Source organism: Mauremys mutica, chromosome 11 (genome assembly GCF_020497125.1).
Source record: "Mauremys mutica isolate MM-2020 ecotype Southern chromosome 11, ASM2049712v1, whole genome shotgun sequence".
Classification (NCBI taxonomy): Eukaryota; Metazoa; Chordata; order Testudines; family Geoemydidae; genus Mauremys; species Mauremys mutica.
Window position 1 is genome coordinate 53,645,080 of NC_059082.1, and position 14,384 is coordinate 53,659,463.

Here is a 14,384-nt window from a genome sequence, read left to right on the forward strand (position 1 = left end):
ATGACCCCATTTTAATGAACCATTTCCTCCCAGGGCCACAGACAGCATGGAGGGTGCCGTTTTGTAAAGCAAAATGGCATCCTCTCTCCTTGCATGACTGCACACGCACCGTACATGTGAGGTCTCACCACACAGAGGATGCCATTTTGTTTGCAAGCACCATAGATGTGAGGTCACGCTGTGCGGAGCAGAATGGTGTCCTCTGCGTACTAGGGACAGCCGTGGTCTGCTGGTGGCACAACCCCATTTGGGAACTGCTGCTGCAAGGGGAGGGGTTTGCACAGAGCTCAGCAATATCAGTCAACAAACCTGTTGGCCTGTTCAGTTGCTGTATGTGTCTGGGAAGCAGGGTGTCGGGCGGAGCGGGCAGTGATGGATCTGCCAGCATTCACTTGTGATGCTCTTGCTGGCTAGCACAGCTCTGCTCCCTGGGAAAGGGAAGGGGCTATTGTCCCTGCAGCTTTGATGAGCTGCCGGCAGTCCTGTTCATCACTGGACACCACGTTGCTTACTGTCCTTTCCAATACAGGTGCTGTTCTGCTATGAGCAGTTTGATGAGCTGACACTCTTGCACCTTCGGGAGTTTGATAAGAAGAAGCTGATCTCAGTAGAGACTGACATCGTTGTTGACCACTATAAGGAAGAGAAGTTTGAGGAGAGTCGCCCAGGTAGAGCATCTCTTCCCCCAGCACATCCTGTGCATGGCCTTGGGCTCAGCACCTACATTCTCCAGCTCAGCAACCAGATGGCACTGAGCCTCCCACATGGCAGCCAAGGTGGTAGGCAGTGAGAATATCCTATTTTCGTATCTTCCCTCAAGAAAGCATTGCCTTTGCCAGGCATGTGAGCAAACTCTCTCTAGTTATCATCCTGCCTCTGCAGTGCTGAGAGACACCTGTCACCCTCCCTGAAGAAGGAGGGGGTGGGGATGCAGCCTCCCTTCCCCAACCAGTGCTGCAGGCCCAGTCTGGGAGGCTTTTAGCCAGCCTGCCTGTCCTGCGAAGCTCACTGGGTCACTGAGGATTCACGAGGCCAGTGGCTGTAAAGGGCTACGAAGTGTTGATTATATTCTCAGTAATAACACCGAGAACCATGAAGCAGGAGCAGTATAGTATAGATGTAAATTCTTCTCTTTAAAATAAATCTAACGTTGTCCTGTCTGCGCTGGGGTCAAAACCCTGTCTGGTAAGAGAGCAGGCCCTGCTGTGGACAGGACTCAAGCAGTTTCCTAGTTTAAAACAGTGATTAAAATATTGCGTAGCGAGTTCATGGGCATCTCTGGTCTATCTTAGTTTTAAAGCCAGCTTCATTTTAAAATCAGACACTCCTGATCCCAGTAGTGATATTGCAGAGTGAGGGGATTGGGGTGGAATAAGCTTGTCCTCTTTATGTATGAGGTGGTCTCTGGACTGATGCGGGTTGAGCTTGTGCATTTGGCATGGTGCCATATGTCTGCATCTCTGTTTGGTAAGAGACTAGATGGACGGATATGTGAAATGGACAAAGCTGCTTTTCAGGAGCAAAGCACACATTCCCTAGTGCTGCCCAGTGACAGACAGTACTGCAATGTAACCCATCCTCCTCCCCCCAAGCTGCAGAACGCCTGACGGAGAAAGAGGCTGAGGAGCTGATGGCCTGGATGAGGAATGCATTGGGCTCTCGCGTCACCAATGTTAAGGTACATGTGCTATAGGATTCTAGTAGTTAAAGGTGGAAAAGACCTATATAGATCATAACCTCTGAAAAGAGGAAGGATGGTCTTGTGATCAAGGCACTGAACTAGGGCCCAGAAGATGTGGGTTCAGCCACAGATTTTCTGTGTGACCTTGGGCGAATCATTTAATCTCTCCGTGCCTCAATTCCCCACCTGTAACATGGGTGTAAGAACCCTTCCTTTGTCTGGCTTGTCTAGTTAGCCTGTAGGTGCCTCAGGGCAAGGACAGTCTCTTACTTTTATGTGCAGCCCCTGCCACAATGGGGCCCTGACCTCAGGTGGGCCCCTAGATGCCATGGTAGTATAAATAATAAGTGTCCTCCCCACTTCCCTTCTGCCAGGGCAGGATGTAAATAGCGTATCTGATGGTCCCGTGCTTATTAAGGGATAGGGCTGGAACTGCATGGCCCTTTCAGTAATATTCCTTTATAAATCCAGCTCTCGTCTTTCCCCCTGTATCTCAGTTTCAGTGTTGCTTTCTTGGACGCTGTCTATACACCCCAGGCTGGTTTGGCAACCAAAGGGCTAACGCAGACTGTCTGTCTGCTCAGCCTGAGCTGATTGGCAGCCCCACGGCAGCTGGGAGTATTAAAGGGCTGTATGGCAGGAGGGCAGGGTGGCTGCTAGAGAGACGGAGGGACTGTGGAGAGAAGCTCCTAACAGCAAACTAGTAAGAAGAGAAGCCAACACTCCAGAGAGAGAGAAGCAGAACAAGAGGCTGTAAAGCCCACAGAGGTAGGAAGCAGCTCAGGGAACAGCAATGGTCTTCAGAAGGGTTAACTCTGCCTGCTCCGAACAAGGGCCCTGAGCTGGAGCCCAGTAGAGTGGGTCGGCCTGGGTCCTCCTACCTCTTACGCAGGCTAAGAAGGGAGATGGAAAATGGTCAAGGACAGTGAGTGTTAGACATAGGCCAGAGGAGCGAGTCCGAGACTGCTGGACTTTGAGTTCCTTATATTTGGACCTTTCTGCTAGCTACAAAAGGAGATAGACTGAGCAGTGACTTAGCTAGAGAGCTAGGCTGCATAACTTGACACCAGAAGGGCTGGAGGGTTTGTTAGATTGAAAGGACCCCTGAAGCACCACTCCGGGACACAGGAAAGCGCTCTAGAGGCCAGGGTGTGCTCCTACACACACCAGTTCTTTGGCTTGGCTCAGAGGCGTGATTGCAGTCAGATTGTTCAGGTACACTTGGGTTACCAGGGAGCAGTTAGGCTAGTAGTGAGCATGCTGAGTGATCAGTAATGTTTGTTGGTAGAATAATTCCTTGAGTTCTCACTCTGTAAACAGTAGAGTGAACTGATATAGCACTTCATCTTCAGAGTGCTTCACAAATGTATTCAGCCCTCTGGGTGGAGGATCTTAATTGGTCTTCCGCCTCTGTACAGTGTGGGTAGGTGACTGGCTTGAGGTCAGAGAAAGGAGTCAGTGGAGCACTTACATACTGTGGGGACGGCCACTGTAGCAAACTCTCAGGTAGGTAGATAATGGCAGAGGCAGAATTAGACCCATATCATCCAAGCTCCCTGCCCTGTGCTCAGTGTCTGTCTCTCTCTCTCTCACTCATTCGCACACTCAAAAAGGTACTGTTCAGGTTGTGGGCTTTCACCCCATTGTAAGCAGTTTCTTGAGTGTGGGTGTCAGTTCTCTAGGAACTTTGTGTAGCTTCTGCACTGAGGGGACATCCTCCTCCTTGGCCGAAAACCAGCCTTTGAGCCCTTCATTCTCCCCCACCTCTGAGCTGCCTGCATGTCCCATCCTGTTCCTCTGACAGGTGACTCCACGACTGGACACCCACCCGGCCATGATCACTGTGCTTGAGATGGGGGCTGCCCGCCACTTTCTGCGCATGCAACAGCTGGCCAAGACCAACGAGGAGCGTGCCCAGATCCTGCAGCCCACACTGGAGATAAACACAGGGTGAGGTGGGGCAGAGCCAGAGCACTTCAGTTTGAATGTTGTGCAAAGGTAGACACTGGCTAGCATAGCGAACTTGAACCAGCTGGTATCCTCCGTTCTCTAAGTGCTGAGTTTGTGCTGCTGTGTCTTGGCCTGTGGAGCTGTGCACAGTGATGGATGCAAGCTCACCTGATGTCCAGCCTCATGGGGGGTCTCCCAGCAGCAGCCATCTGCATTATCCACCCCACAGGTTATGGGGCTGGGATGTAGAAGGAGGGAGGGAGAAGCTCACAGGTAAAGAGGCAGAGAAGGGAACTTTTGGCCATTAGGGAGGCATTTCGCTGTTCCTCCATAGCTCATTGCTCCTCCTGGGACCAGTGGCTTTTTCATGCGTCCAAGGGGCACTGTGACACTGTGCTGATCTCTCATTCCGTTGCAGGCATGCGCTGATCAAGAAACTCAATCAGCTGAGGGTCAGCCAGCCCGACCTGGCCCAGCTGCTGCTCGATCAGGTGAGAGCCATATCTGCACCACTATGCTCCCTGGGCAGGCTGCCATATCTGTGGGCAGTAAGGGAGTGGGCCAAGGCTATCGTCATGGCCAGCTGGAAGCATACACCCAATGGTCCCCACTCTAGGTATTTTTAGTCCTGCATGGCCCAGGGTCCATTTCCCTAGAATGTTGTGATGCCGTCCAGGAACGGGGCTCGGTGTTACCTACTCTGACCCTACTCATGTTTGGTGCAGAGCTAGGAGCTATGCTGTTCTCACAGGGGTGGACTGCACTTGGGAAAGAGGGGCAGGGAGGGAAAAAGCAGAGAGAATTCATAGGCTTTTGTCCACTGGAAGCACCTGGTATTTAAGATGGCTCCTTTGAAGTGGGGAGGGTATGGTAAGTCTGACTGAAACTGACCAAGGCTCCAAGTGGCACATCACACTCACATGCACTCTGGTGCTAGAGAGAATCCCTGGGCAGAACCTCTTCCTGTCATATGATCCCCCCCAGATGTGCCTTGATGTGTATCCCATGATCTTCTACAGAGGAGCAGCACTTCTCTATTTAATACCAAGGTGGCTCCTGCTGCTAATAACTCTCCTCTTCTCTGTGCCCTTGTCTCAGATTTATGAGAATGCCATGATAGCAGCAGGACTGAATGATGATCCCAGACCTATGGTGAGCCGTCTGAACGAACTCCTTACCAAAGCCCTGGAAAAACACTGAGCCCAAACGTATTAAAAGGGCAAGCTCTGTGCCAGATGCCAGTCTCTGTTCCCTCCAGCACAACTGCTTCTGTTGTTGACCGTTGGAACATCCATCTGTTCCCAGACTCTGCTGCATGGGGTAGAATATCTGCAGCTCTGCGTGATACCTAAATGTGCTTCCAAGTTTCACTTTATAGGGAGGTTGCAGTTGTAATTACTGGACTGTATATTACCCACACAAAGTCCCATCGTCCTGCTGAGACAAAACCTGGAGATTACTGCTAAAATGATTTGCCAGGATTTCTCAGTTTGGCCCCAAAGTCCTAATTTCATATCGATTCTAGAAACAGCCTTTCCCAACAGAGCAGTTGACATCAGGAGTCCAGACTAGCTCCATGGACTAGAACTTCATATACCCACCTAAGAATTAGTCCTATACACCAATGGGCTCAGAACACCAGCCTTCAGCACTAGCAGAATTCATTAGCTTGTCAGGAAACCTCCGCCTCTGCCTGGTACTTAGGGCTTAGCAGGCACAGGGATAGATTGTTGCCATTAGCAAACACAGGTACTACTGATGGAACAATGATTTGTCAACAGAGTAGTGTGGCAGATAAGGTAGCTCAGCTGCTGGATAACTGAACTCATCTCTATATCTGGGGAAACGTTTAACAAGCTCACTTGACTTTTTGGACAGTTTCCAGGGTTTTTGCCTCCCTTGCAGTATAATTTGCATGCCCCAGGTAATCTCTGTTCTGTTTATTTATATTAAATAAATTCCTCTTCATTTCAAGATACCTTCATCATGGGATTTTGCCTTATTTTGTTTTATGTTGTGTCCCAGGTCTGCTAGCATGACAGTTCGTATCCTTCAGACAGTCCCCAATTCTGAGAGGCAGCAGGGTCCTAGAATGGTGGGGGAGGGTTCCCTCTGCTGGCGGGAACATGAGTGGGCTGGGGGAGGGGGCAGTATAGAAGGAAGTGGAAGGAAGATAAGAGGCAAGTCCCTCAACTATGAAGCCTCATTCTTGTCCTTAAGGTTATAAGATCTGAACTCCAGGTTTCTAACGTGTGCTTGCTACCCAACAGAAAGGGCCTGGGATAGATGAGTCGTCATGATCCTCCAAGTTTGTTTCTCAATTACACCTGGACAAATCAGTGTACAAAATTTTTTTAATAACTGGCAACTTGGCAAACTCAGCATGGGCTCTGAGAGTCAGGCCAGCCTCTTTCTGGTTCATCCTTAAATCTCCAGTAATAAGATTCTGTAAGTAGAACTTGGTTAATGATTCTGGTGCTATGTGAGCCAGAATAGATGTCCAGCTCTCTCCCAGAGCTATGTGAGCTCGGCAGGTGAACACAAATAAGTAGTAAAAACTTGTCACTAAATCAGCATTTCTGATGCTGACCAGACAAGATCCAAGAGTTATGTAGTGTCATTTTTACATACCATAAACTTACCTTAGCCTTCAGTTTTACTCAGATGAGGAAGAGTAGTAACTAATGGCTGATTGGTCTGGGGGCTGATAATGAGAGTAGAACCTTTCCCCTCTACATCTCCAGGATTAACCCAGACCAGATAAATGATGACCAGTGTCATCACTGACTGAAGTCTGTTCAGTGGCTTATATGAAATGAGTGATGGGCACGATCCAGCTCACAGTAAGATACATGTGGCATCTTGTCGCTGTTTGTGCTGGAATTCCTTAGTCATTTAAATGAGAGGTACCCAGTAAACTGTTTTTACACCTAATCTGCATTATATTGTGTATAACAGTAAGAGTGCAAATGAGCTGGCATATATAGGCCACTACATTTGCAGCCTGTAATTAATCTGTCATTAAACACCTCCTTCCATGAAGTGAACCAAGACTGCATAGTTGTTTAAAATATAGTCCTTAGAGAGGCGACCTTCTATGCAGAGTCCCTTAATAGATATATTGGATCATTCTGCCAACAAATCAGTGCAAGTATATAGGAATGACAAGTTATTACTAGATGCTACATGTATATCCAGGGCTTGTTAGAACCCTGTATGATCACTGGAGAAATAGTATGCTGTCCTGTACTGCTAGAGAAATAGTATGCATCCATGGAAGTAGACTGTATTGTAATGTGTTGCTATAGCTTTTTATGGAAACAGAGTAAAGAAATGGAAACTTCTGGTGAATTCCTGATAAGTACTCACCTGCACTCTGGCCATTCAGAGTTTGCTGACAGTGGTGTCTGTTCACTGTCAGGGGAGACGTTGCATGGTGGAATGGAATCCTTTTGGCTGAGTTGAAGTTTAGTGTTGGTTTATAAAACCTGTGTGTTCTATCAGGAACTAAATCCTCCCCTGGCAGGGGCATGAACTCTATCTAACTGGCTATGATCCCATGAATCCTATGCACCAACCAACCCTTAGGGCCCTAACTTTGGGGTTGAGAGATGACTGACTAAAAGATCAAGCAAAGTAACAATTGTTCATATGAAAACCTACCCCCTAGCCTATTGTGTCAGTATGAAAAGGGGTAATAAACAGTGTATGAAGGAGGCAGCAGCATGCAGAGGGTCAGACTTAGATGAAAAAGTCACATTTGTGATCATGCTTTATCAAAGCAGGAAATGCACCACTGATTCCTTATTCCTGACCCATCCCATCCTTCTGCATTAATGATGGCTGATACCAGAGCCCTGATGAAGGGGAACAGTGACTGCACATGCAGCAAGAGAATGGAAACAATTGAGTCATGATGTGAGAGAACTGAAATGATCTGTTGGCATATCCTTTTGATGCAGGACCCATATATTTGCAAAGGTAAAGCTGTGCATGACAGGAGAGGCAATGACCAGCAGAGGTAGGCAGGCTTTGTGAACGTTTTACGCGTCACTAGCACTACAGAGCACACATGGGAAAATGAGATGTAGCACCATTAGGGGATGAACAAAAACTACTGACCCCTTGGCAGTGCCATGCTATGGATGCAAAGGATTTGCTTGACAGCTGGTCTGCAAATGGCTTTGAGTCTGAGGGGGGCTCTTCATAGCGCACAACAGAGGCTCCTTTGTTAACAAAAGTGGTGTAAAGGATGAGCTGCTCCAAACATATAGGTAAAAAGGAGAACCTTGAGCTGGGAATAGGCAGCCTAGTTTCTCACTTCCACTCCATATGGGAGCGCTCTGTGCAGAAAGAAGAGCATTGTATGGAACATGCACATTACTGCAGAATGTCAATACAGAGGGTGGCAGCAAACCAGTGTTGTCAATTGTAGTCTTCTGACCACATTTCTTTCATGCAGAGATACTAAATTACTCATCCTCCTTTGCATTTGCACCAGCAAACTCTTTCCATCCCACCAGATACTTTTTCTGGACTTTGCAAACAGAACAGAGCAGCTTTATGATTTCTCTAGCAAGCAAAAATCAAACCTCCCAATAACATTTAATATACTGCAATGTTGGTGTGTAGTTTTGTTGGATGGGCCACTTATTCATCCTCCCAGATGTATTCTGCTTTCAACCGTGATGCTTACTTCCATGCCCGATTTCACCAGGACCCAAGTTGGGACAGCATGGGGGTCCTCTAAGGGTATGGCTACACTTACGGTTTGCAGCGCTGGTAGTTTGCAGCGCTGGTCATCCAGCTGTGCAGGGCCAGCGCTGGTGTGTGGCCACACTCACAGCTACCAGCGCTGGTGTGTGGCCACATTTGCAGTATTTGCAGCGCTGTTGGGAGTGATGCATTATGGGCAGCTATCCCAGCGTTCAAGTGGCCACAACGTGCTTTTCAAAAGAGGGGGGTGGAGTGGGGTCTAGTGTGACGGAGCGGGGGGAAAGAGAGAGGGGATTTTTGGAGCCAACACTGTGTGTTTAGCTTCCTGCATTGAAAAATCAGAACATGTTTCTGACCCCTTAGTCTTAACTCTTAATTGCAAACAGCCTGCAGCCAACACGACTCCCCTCTGTTTCACTCCTTCCCTGCTTGCCTCTCATTTGATTGTTTACAGCCAGGTACAGATGATCACAGCAAACAGGAGCTCTGTTTGTTTTTTTATGCAGCCTCTCTTTGTTTTGTTATGAACGAGCTCCGATCGGAGCTCTGTTGCTTATCTAAAAAACAAACAGAGCTCCTGTTTGCTGTGATCATCTGTAGCTGGCTGTAAACAATCAAATGAGAGGCAAGCAGGGAGGGAGTGAAACAGAGGGGATTTTTGGATCGGAGCTCGTTCATAACAAAACAAAGAGAGGCTGCATAACAAAACAAAGAGAGTAATTTATAAAAGCATTCTGGGATACACCTTATACCCTGGAGGCCAATCACAGCGCTGGTGTGTGGCCACACTTGATGACCAGCGCTGCAGCACCAGCGCTGGAATCCTTATTCCCCATGCCGAGTGAGGTGTACGGCCAGCGCTGCAGCCAGGGAGTTGCAGCGCTGGAAGTGCCCTGCAGGTGTGGCCACTTACTAATTGCAGTGCTGGTGGAGGCTTTCCAGCGCTGCAACTCGCCAGTGTAGCCATACCCTAAAGTACTCAGGCCCCATCCATGTTGTTTTGATTCATGGCTACAAGCAATAGTAAGTGTGGGCCTGCACACCATTGTATCGATAAGGTGTGATTTTATTCCGAGTTAGTTAAACCACTGCAACTTTTGTGTGTGGGCAATCTATTGGTTCAAAACCGGTTAAGATTGTTAGGTTGTGCTTCAAGCTACACTGATCTAAGTATTGGTTTAACTAAACTGGAATAAGTTTAAACCAGTGTAAATTCTGTGTACAGACAAGCTCAGTGTTTATGTAGTTTTCAGGGGTAATAAATTGGGCTCTCAAGCGCCTCCTTTTTCTGAGGCTGGTCAACTGACCCACAGGCAGTACAGCGGAGTCACATACATCCTCAACATAGGAGACGCAAAGTTTATAGTCAGTGAAATCCAGTTTGGAAGGACGTGCCTGAGACCCTGTTCTTTGAGACTTGGACAGAATCCCTTGCAGGTCTGGCTGGGACCTTGAAACCGGACCAGCTCATAAAGTAGTTCACTGGGCCACATAACTGAGAACAGAGCTTTCTTCATCCAGACTTCCTGCTGAAACATTCAAGAGAGAGTCTTGGGTAGAGTCCAGCTTTGTGATTTACAGACAAACCACAAGCCAGGAATCTGCAGTCTAAGCTCCTCCACCAGCAACTGTTTAAAACATTAAGGGAAGAAATGCCCATTGTTTCCAAAAGCAGAGAACTCAGGAGACATTAATAATACTTAGCACTTCTATCTTTCTTTACAAACACTAATTCTCCCAACCCCTTGTGAAGTAGGTCAGTATTGTCTGCAGTTTACCAGTGGCAAAGCTGGCACAGCGGGTAAATGAGTTGTCCGAGGGCACACAGTGAATCTGAGTTGGGGATAGATCCCAGAAGTCCTAAATCCCAGTCCTCTGCATCTTATAATTTCAACAAAAAGTGGAACCAAGCCATTTCAGAGATCTAAAACTATCCAGAGTTTCTGGCCTAGGTTGGGATAGACAGCAGCTCAGGAGCCTGTTTCCCAAGAGAATTCCTGCCCATTCTCCAGTTCAGTTTAATGTTCAAAAACTGTCTTTAGGGGCAATTCTGAGGTCTGCTATGCGATCGTCAACCCAGAGGGGTTGTGTGTGCTTTCTGAGGAAACAGGTTTTGTTTAATAGGAATGTCTTAAGGGTCCCAGAATGCCTGGCACTTTGAAGTGTTGTTGTAGCCATGGTGGTACCAGGTTATGAGAGAGACAAGGTGGGTGAGGTAATAGTTTTTATTGGACCAACCTCTGTTGGTGAAAGAGACAAACTTGAGCTACACAGAGCTCTGTCTACTTCAGGTCTGAAAGGTAATCAGTGTGTCACAACTAAATACAAGATGTAACACATTGTTAAGCATAAGGAGTTAACATGTATGGCAAGAGACCATTCAAGATGAAGTGGGCAATTAACACCTCTGCAGTTGTTACCTGGGATTTTCTGAATTGGAAACTTTGGTAACTAGTCTGTTTTTTCCAGGCACTGTCAGGACATAAATCAGTAGGGACATGGCTCCTCTGTCTGATGAATGATTGGTATGCATGAATGCTTTCACCTCAAAATCCTTGTTTTTATTGAGTCTACAGCACACATCTAAAATAGCAATAATCTAGAACCCCCTACATACACTTACCCAAAGTCTGAGATGGTGTCAAATGCTCAGCATCAGGGTTCCAGCCTTCCTCCTAGCCGCCGGGGAGTTAGATGTCAGGGTATGGCTACACTGGCGATTTGCCGCGCTGGAAAGCCTCCACCAGCGCTGCAATTAGTAAGTGGCCACACCTGCAGGGCACTTCCAGCGCTGCAACTCCCTGACTGCAGCGCTGGCCGTACACCTCACTCAGCATGGGGAATAAGGATTCCAGCGCTGGTCATCAAGTGTGGCCACACACCAGCGCTGTGATTGGCCTCCAGGGTATAAGGATGTATCCCAGAATGCCTGTTCAGCCACTCTGCTCATCAGGTCAGACTCTACTGCCCTGGCCTCAGGTGACCCGCCCTTTAAATGTCCCGGGAATTTTAAAAATCCTCTTCCTGTTTGCTCAGCCAGGTGTGGAGTGCAATCAGTTAATCTTTACAGGTGACCATGCCTCCACGTGGCAAACGAGCCCCAGCATGGAGCAATGGCGAGCTGATGGACCTCATCAGTGTTTGGGGGGAGGAATCTGTGCAGGCACAGCTGCGCTCTAGCCGTAAGAATTATGATACCTTTGCCCAGGTATCAAGAGCCATGCTGGAAAGGGGCCATAAGCGTGATGCGCTGCAGTGCAGGGTTAAAGTAAAGGAGCTGCGGAGTGCCTATTGCAAAGCACGCGAGGGAAACCGCAGATCCGGCGCTGCCCCCACGACCTGCCGGTTTTACAAGAAGCTGGATGCGATTTATGGGGGGTGACCCCTCTGTAAATCCAAGGACCACGATGGACAGTTCAGAGCCGGTAGAGGAGGGGGGGGAGAGGGGGAGGCAGACAGTGAGGCTACTGTGGTGGGGGAAGACACCCCGGAGTCCCAGGAGGCATGCAGTCAGGAGCTCTTCTCAAGCCAGGAGGAAGCTAGCCAGTCGCAGCCCCTGGGACTTGGTGCAGAAGAATCACAGGAGCAGGTCCCAGGTAAGCAACTTTTATTGCAATGCAAAGGTTTTGGGGGGTGGTATGGCTGCATGCCTAGACATGGAATATCCCATTGATGTGGTCTATCACGTCGCGGTAATCTGCCTCTGTAATCTCTTCAAAAGTTTCTGCAAGAACATAGGCAATTCGCGTGACCAAGTTTAAAGGGAGAGCCAGTGTGGTCCCTGTCCCAGTCAGGCTAACGCGTCCGCGCCACTGTTCCAGGAGGGGTGGGGGGACCATGGCTGCACACAGGCAAGCTGCATAGGGGCCAGGGCGGAATCCGCATTGTTGTAGGAGACCCTCCCTTGCTTCCCAGGTAACCCGCAGCAGGGAGATATCTTCAAGTATTAACTCCTGTGGGAAATGGAGGGAGTGTTTCAGTGCAGGTCTCCCAACTGCTGCTTGCTTCCTGCCTTTAACAAAGCCCAAAAAAAGGCAGTGTACCCATGAAGCAAAAAGCACCCTGCCCAGGCAAACCGCGGCAGGAACCCCAGGGTTAATTCCTGAGGGACATGGCAGTGCAGGTCTCCCAACTGCTGCTTGCTTCCTGCCTTTAACAAAGCCCAAAAAAAGGCAGTGTACCCATGAAGCAAAAAGCACCCTGCCCAGGCAAACCGCGGCAGGAACCCCAGGATTAATTCCTGAGGGACATGGCAGTGCAGGTCTCCCAACTGCTGCTTGCTTCCTGCCTTTAACAAAGCCCAAAAAAAGGCAGTGTACCCATGAAGCAAAAAGCACCCTGCCCAGGCAAACCGCGGCAGGAACCCCAGGGTTAATTCCTGAGGGACATGGAGGTTTTATTGACTACTACCCTCACTTACCATTTCTGGGAGGCTGTGAATTCTCTAGCTGTGTTTGAAATGTCTGAGGAATGCTACAGTGTGAGACTTGAAACTAACTTCAGATTATACACAATGCAGGCTCTCTTAAAATGTATCATTTGCTGTATTTTTATAGTGTCCTTGACTAGTCCTGGTCCGGTGTAATCAGTGACTGAAAGAAAGCTTCAAAACCTGAGAAGGAAGCCTAACAAAAGCAAGGAAGATTTGGTGAAGGCAGTTATGAACCAGTGTGCAACAGAGAATAAAACTGTGCAGGAATGGAGAGAAAAGATGCAGCACTGGAAGGAAACAGAAAGCAGGAGAAAGGCGTTGATGCTGAAGAAAACCACGAGGCAGCTTATAAACCTCATGGCGCGCCAAACAGACTGTATGCAGTCACTGGTAGCAATGCAGGCAGAGCACTACTGTGCCAAACCCCCACCCTCCCAAACCTCTTTCCCCTATGCACCAATGTCAGCTCCAAGTCCCGTTCCCCAGCATCCAGGTTCTTACCTACACCATCACCAGCTGCCCCCGACACCTGTATGGTCACCTATGAGCCCAGAGAACTACGACCCTTACCCTCTGCACTCAACCCCCATCACCATGCAACAGTACAATCCTGAGGTGCACAGCACTCCTGGCAGTACACATGCAAACCTATGAATGTACAGTTCAACAACCAACCCCCCTGCCCGTTTACTTCCTTTTTTTTAAATAAATGATTTCTTTGATTATGAAACAGTTTTTATTATTGCATAAAGTGAAAGATAACAAACCCCAAAGAAAACACAGGTAACAAACAGCAAGGAAAACACAGGCACTTAAAAGCACTGTAACCAGTGCACGTCACTCCTGGTCAAGGCAAAAAACATTACTGTTGGCTTTCAGCCTCAAATTCCTCCCTCAAGGCATCCCTAATCCTTGTTGCCCTGTGGTGGGCGTCTCTAGTAGCCCTGCTGTCTGGCTGTGCAAATTCAGCCTCTAGGACTTGCACCTCGTTGGTCCATGCCTGGCTGAATGTTTCACCCTTCCCTTCACAAATATTATGGAGGGTACAGCACGCGGATATAACCGCAGGGATGCTGCTTTCCCCCAAGTCTAGCTTCCCATAAAGTGCCCGCCAGCGCCCCTTTAAACGGCCGAAAGCACACTCCACAGTCATTTGGCATCGGCTCAGCCTGTAGTTGAAACGGTCCTGGCTCCTGTCCAGCTTCCCTGTATAGGGTTTCATGAGCCAAGGCATTAATGGGTAAGCAGGGTCCCCAAGGATCACAATGGGCATTTCAACGTCCCCTACTGTGATCTTTCGGTCTGGGAAAAATGTCCCTTCCTGCATCTTCCTGAACAGGCCACTGTTCCGAAAGATGCGTGCATCATGCACTTTTCCAGACCAGCCTGTGTAAATGTCAATGAAACGCCCATGGTGATCCACAAGCGCCTGGAGAACCATAGAGAAATACCCCTTGCGATTAATGTACTCGTAGGCTAGGTGGGGGGGTGCCAGAATAGGAATATGCGTCCCATCTATTGCCCCTCCACAGTTAGGGAAACCCATTTCTGCAAAGCCATCCACAATGTCCTGCACGTTCCCCACAGTCACGGTTCTCCTTAGCA

The 14,384-nt window shown here is 48.6% G+C and overlaps 1 protein-coding gene across 1 annotated transcript in view; it reads left to right on the plus strand.

The window, feature by feature from the left end:
- The window catches only part of TRAP1 (TNF receptor associated protein 1), a 65,945-nt gene extending 60,330 nt beyond the window's left edge, over positions 1-5,615 (plus strand). Inside the window, exons 14-18 of the mRNA XM_044980446.1 lie at positions 530-668; positions 1,593-1,678; positions 3,486-3,631; positions 4,050-4,122; positions 4,730-5,615. Coding sequence (XP_044836381.1) covers positions 530-668; positions 1,593-1,678; positions 3,486-3,631; positions 4,050-4,122; positions 4,730-4,831 — 546 coding nt within the window. The 3' untranslated portion in view covers positions 4,832-5,615. The remainder of the gene's footprint in view (positions 1-529; positions 669-1,592; positions 1,679-3,485; positions 3,632-4,049; positions 4,123-4,729) is intronic.
- The last annotated feature ends 8,769 nt before the right edge of the window (positions 5,616-14,384 follow it).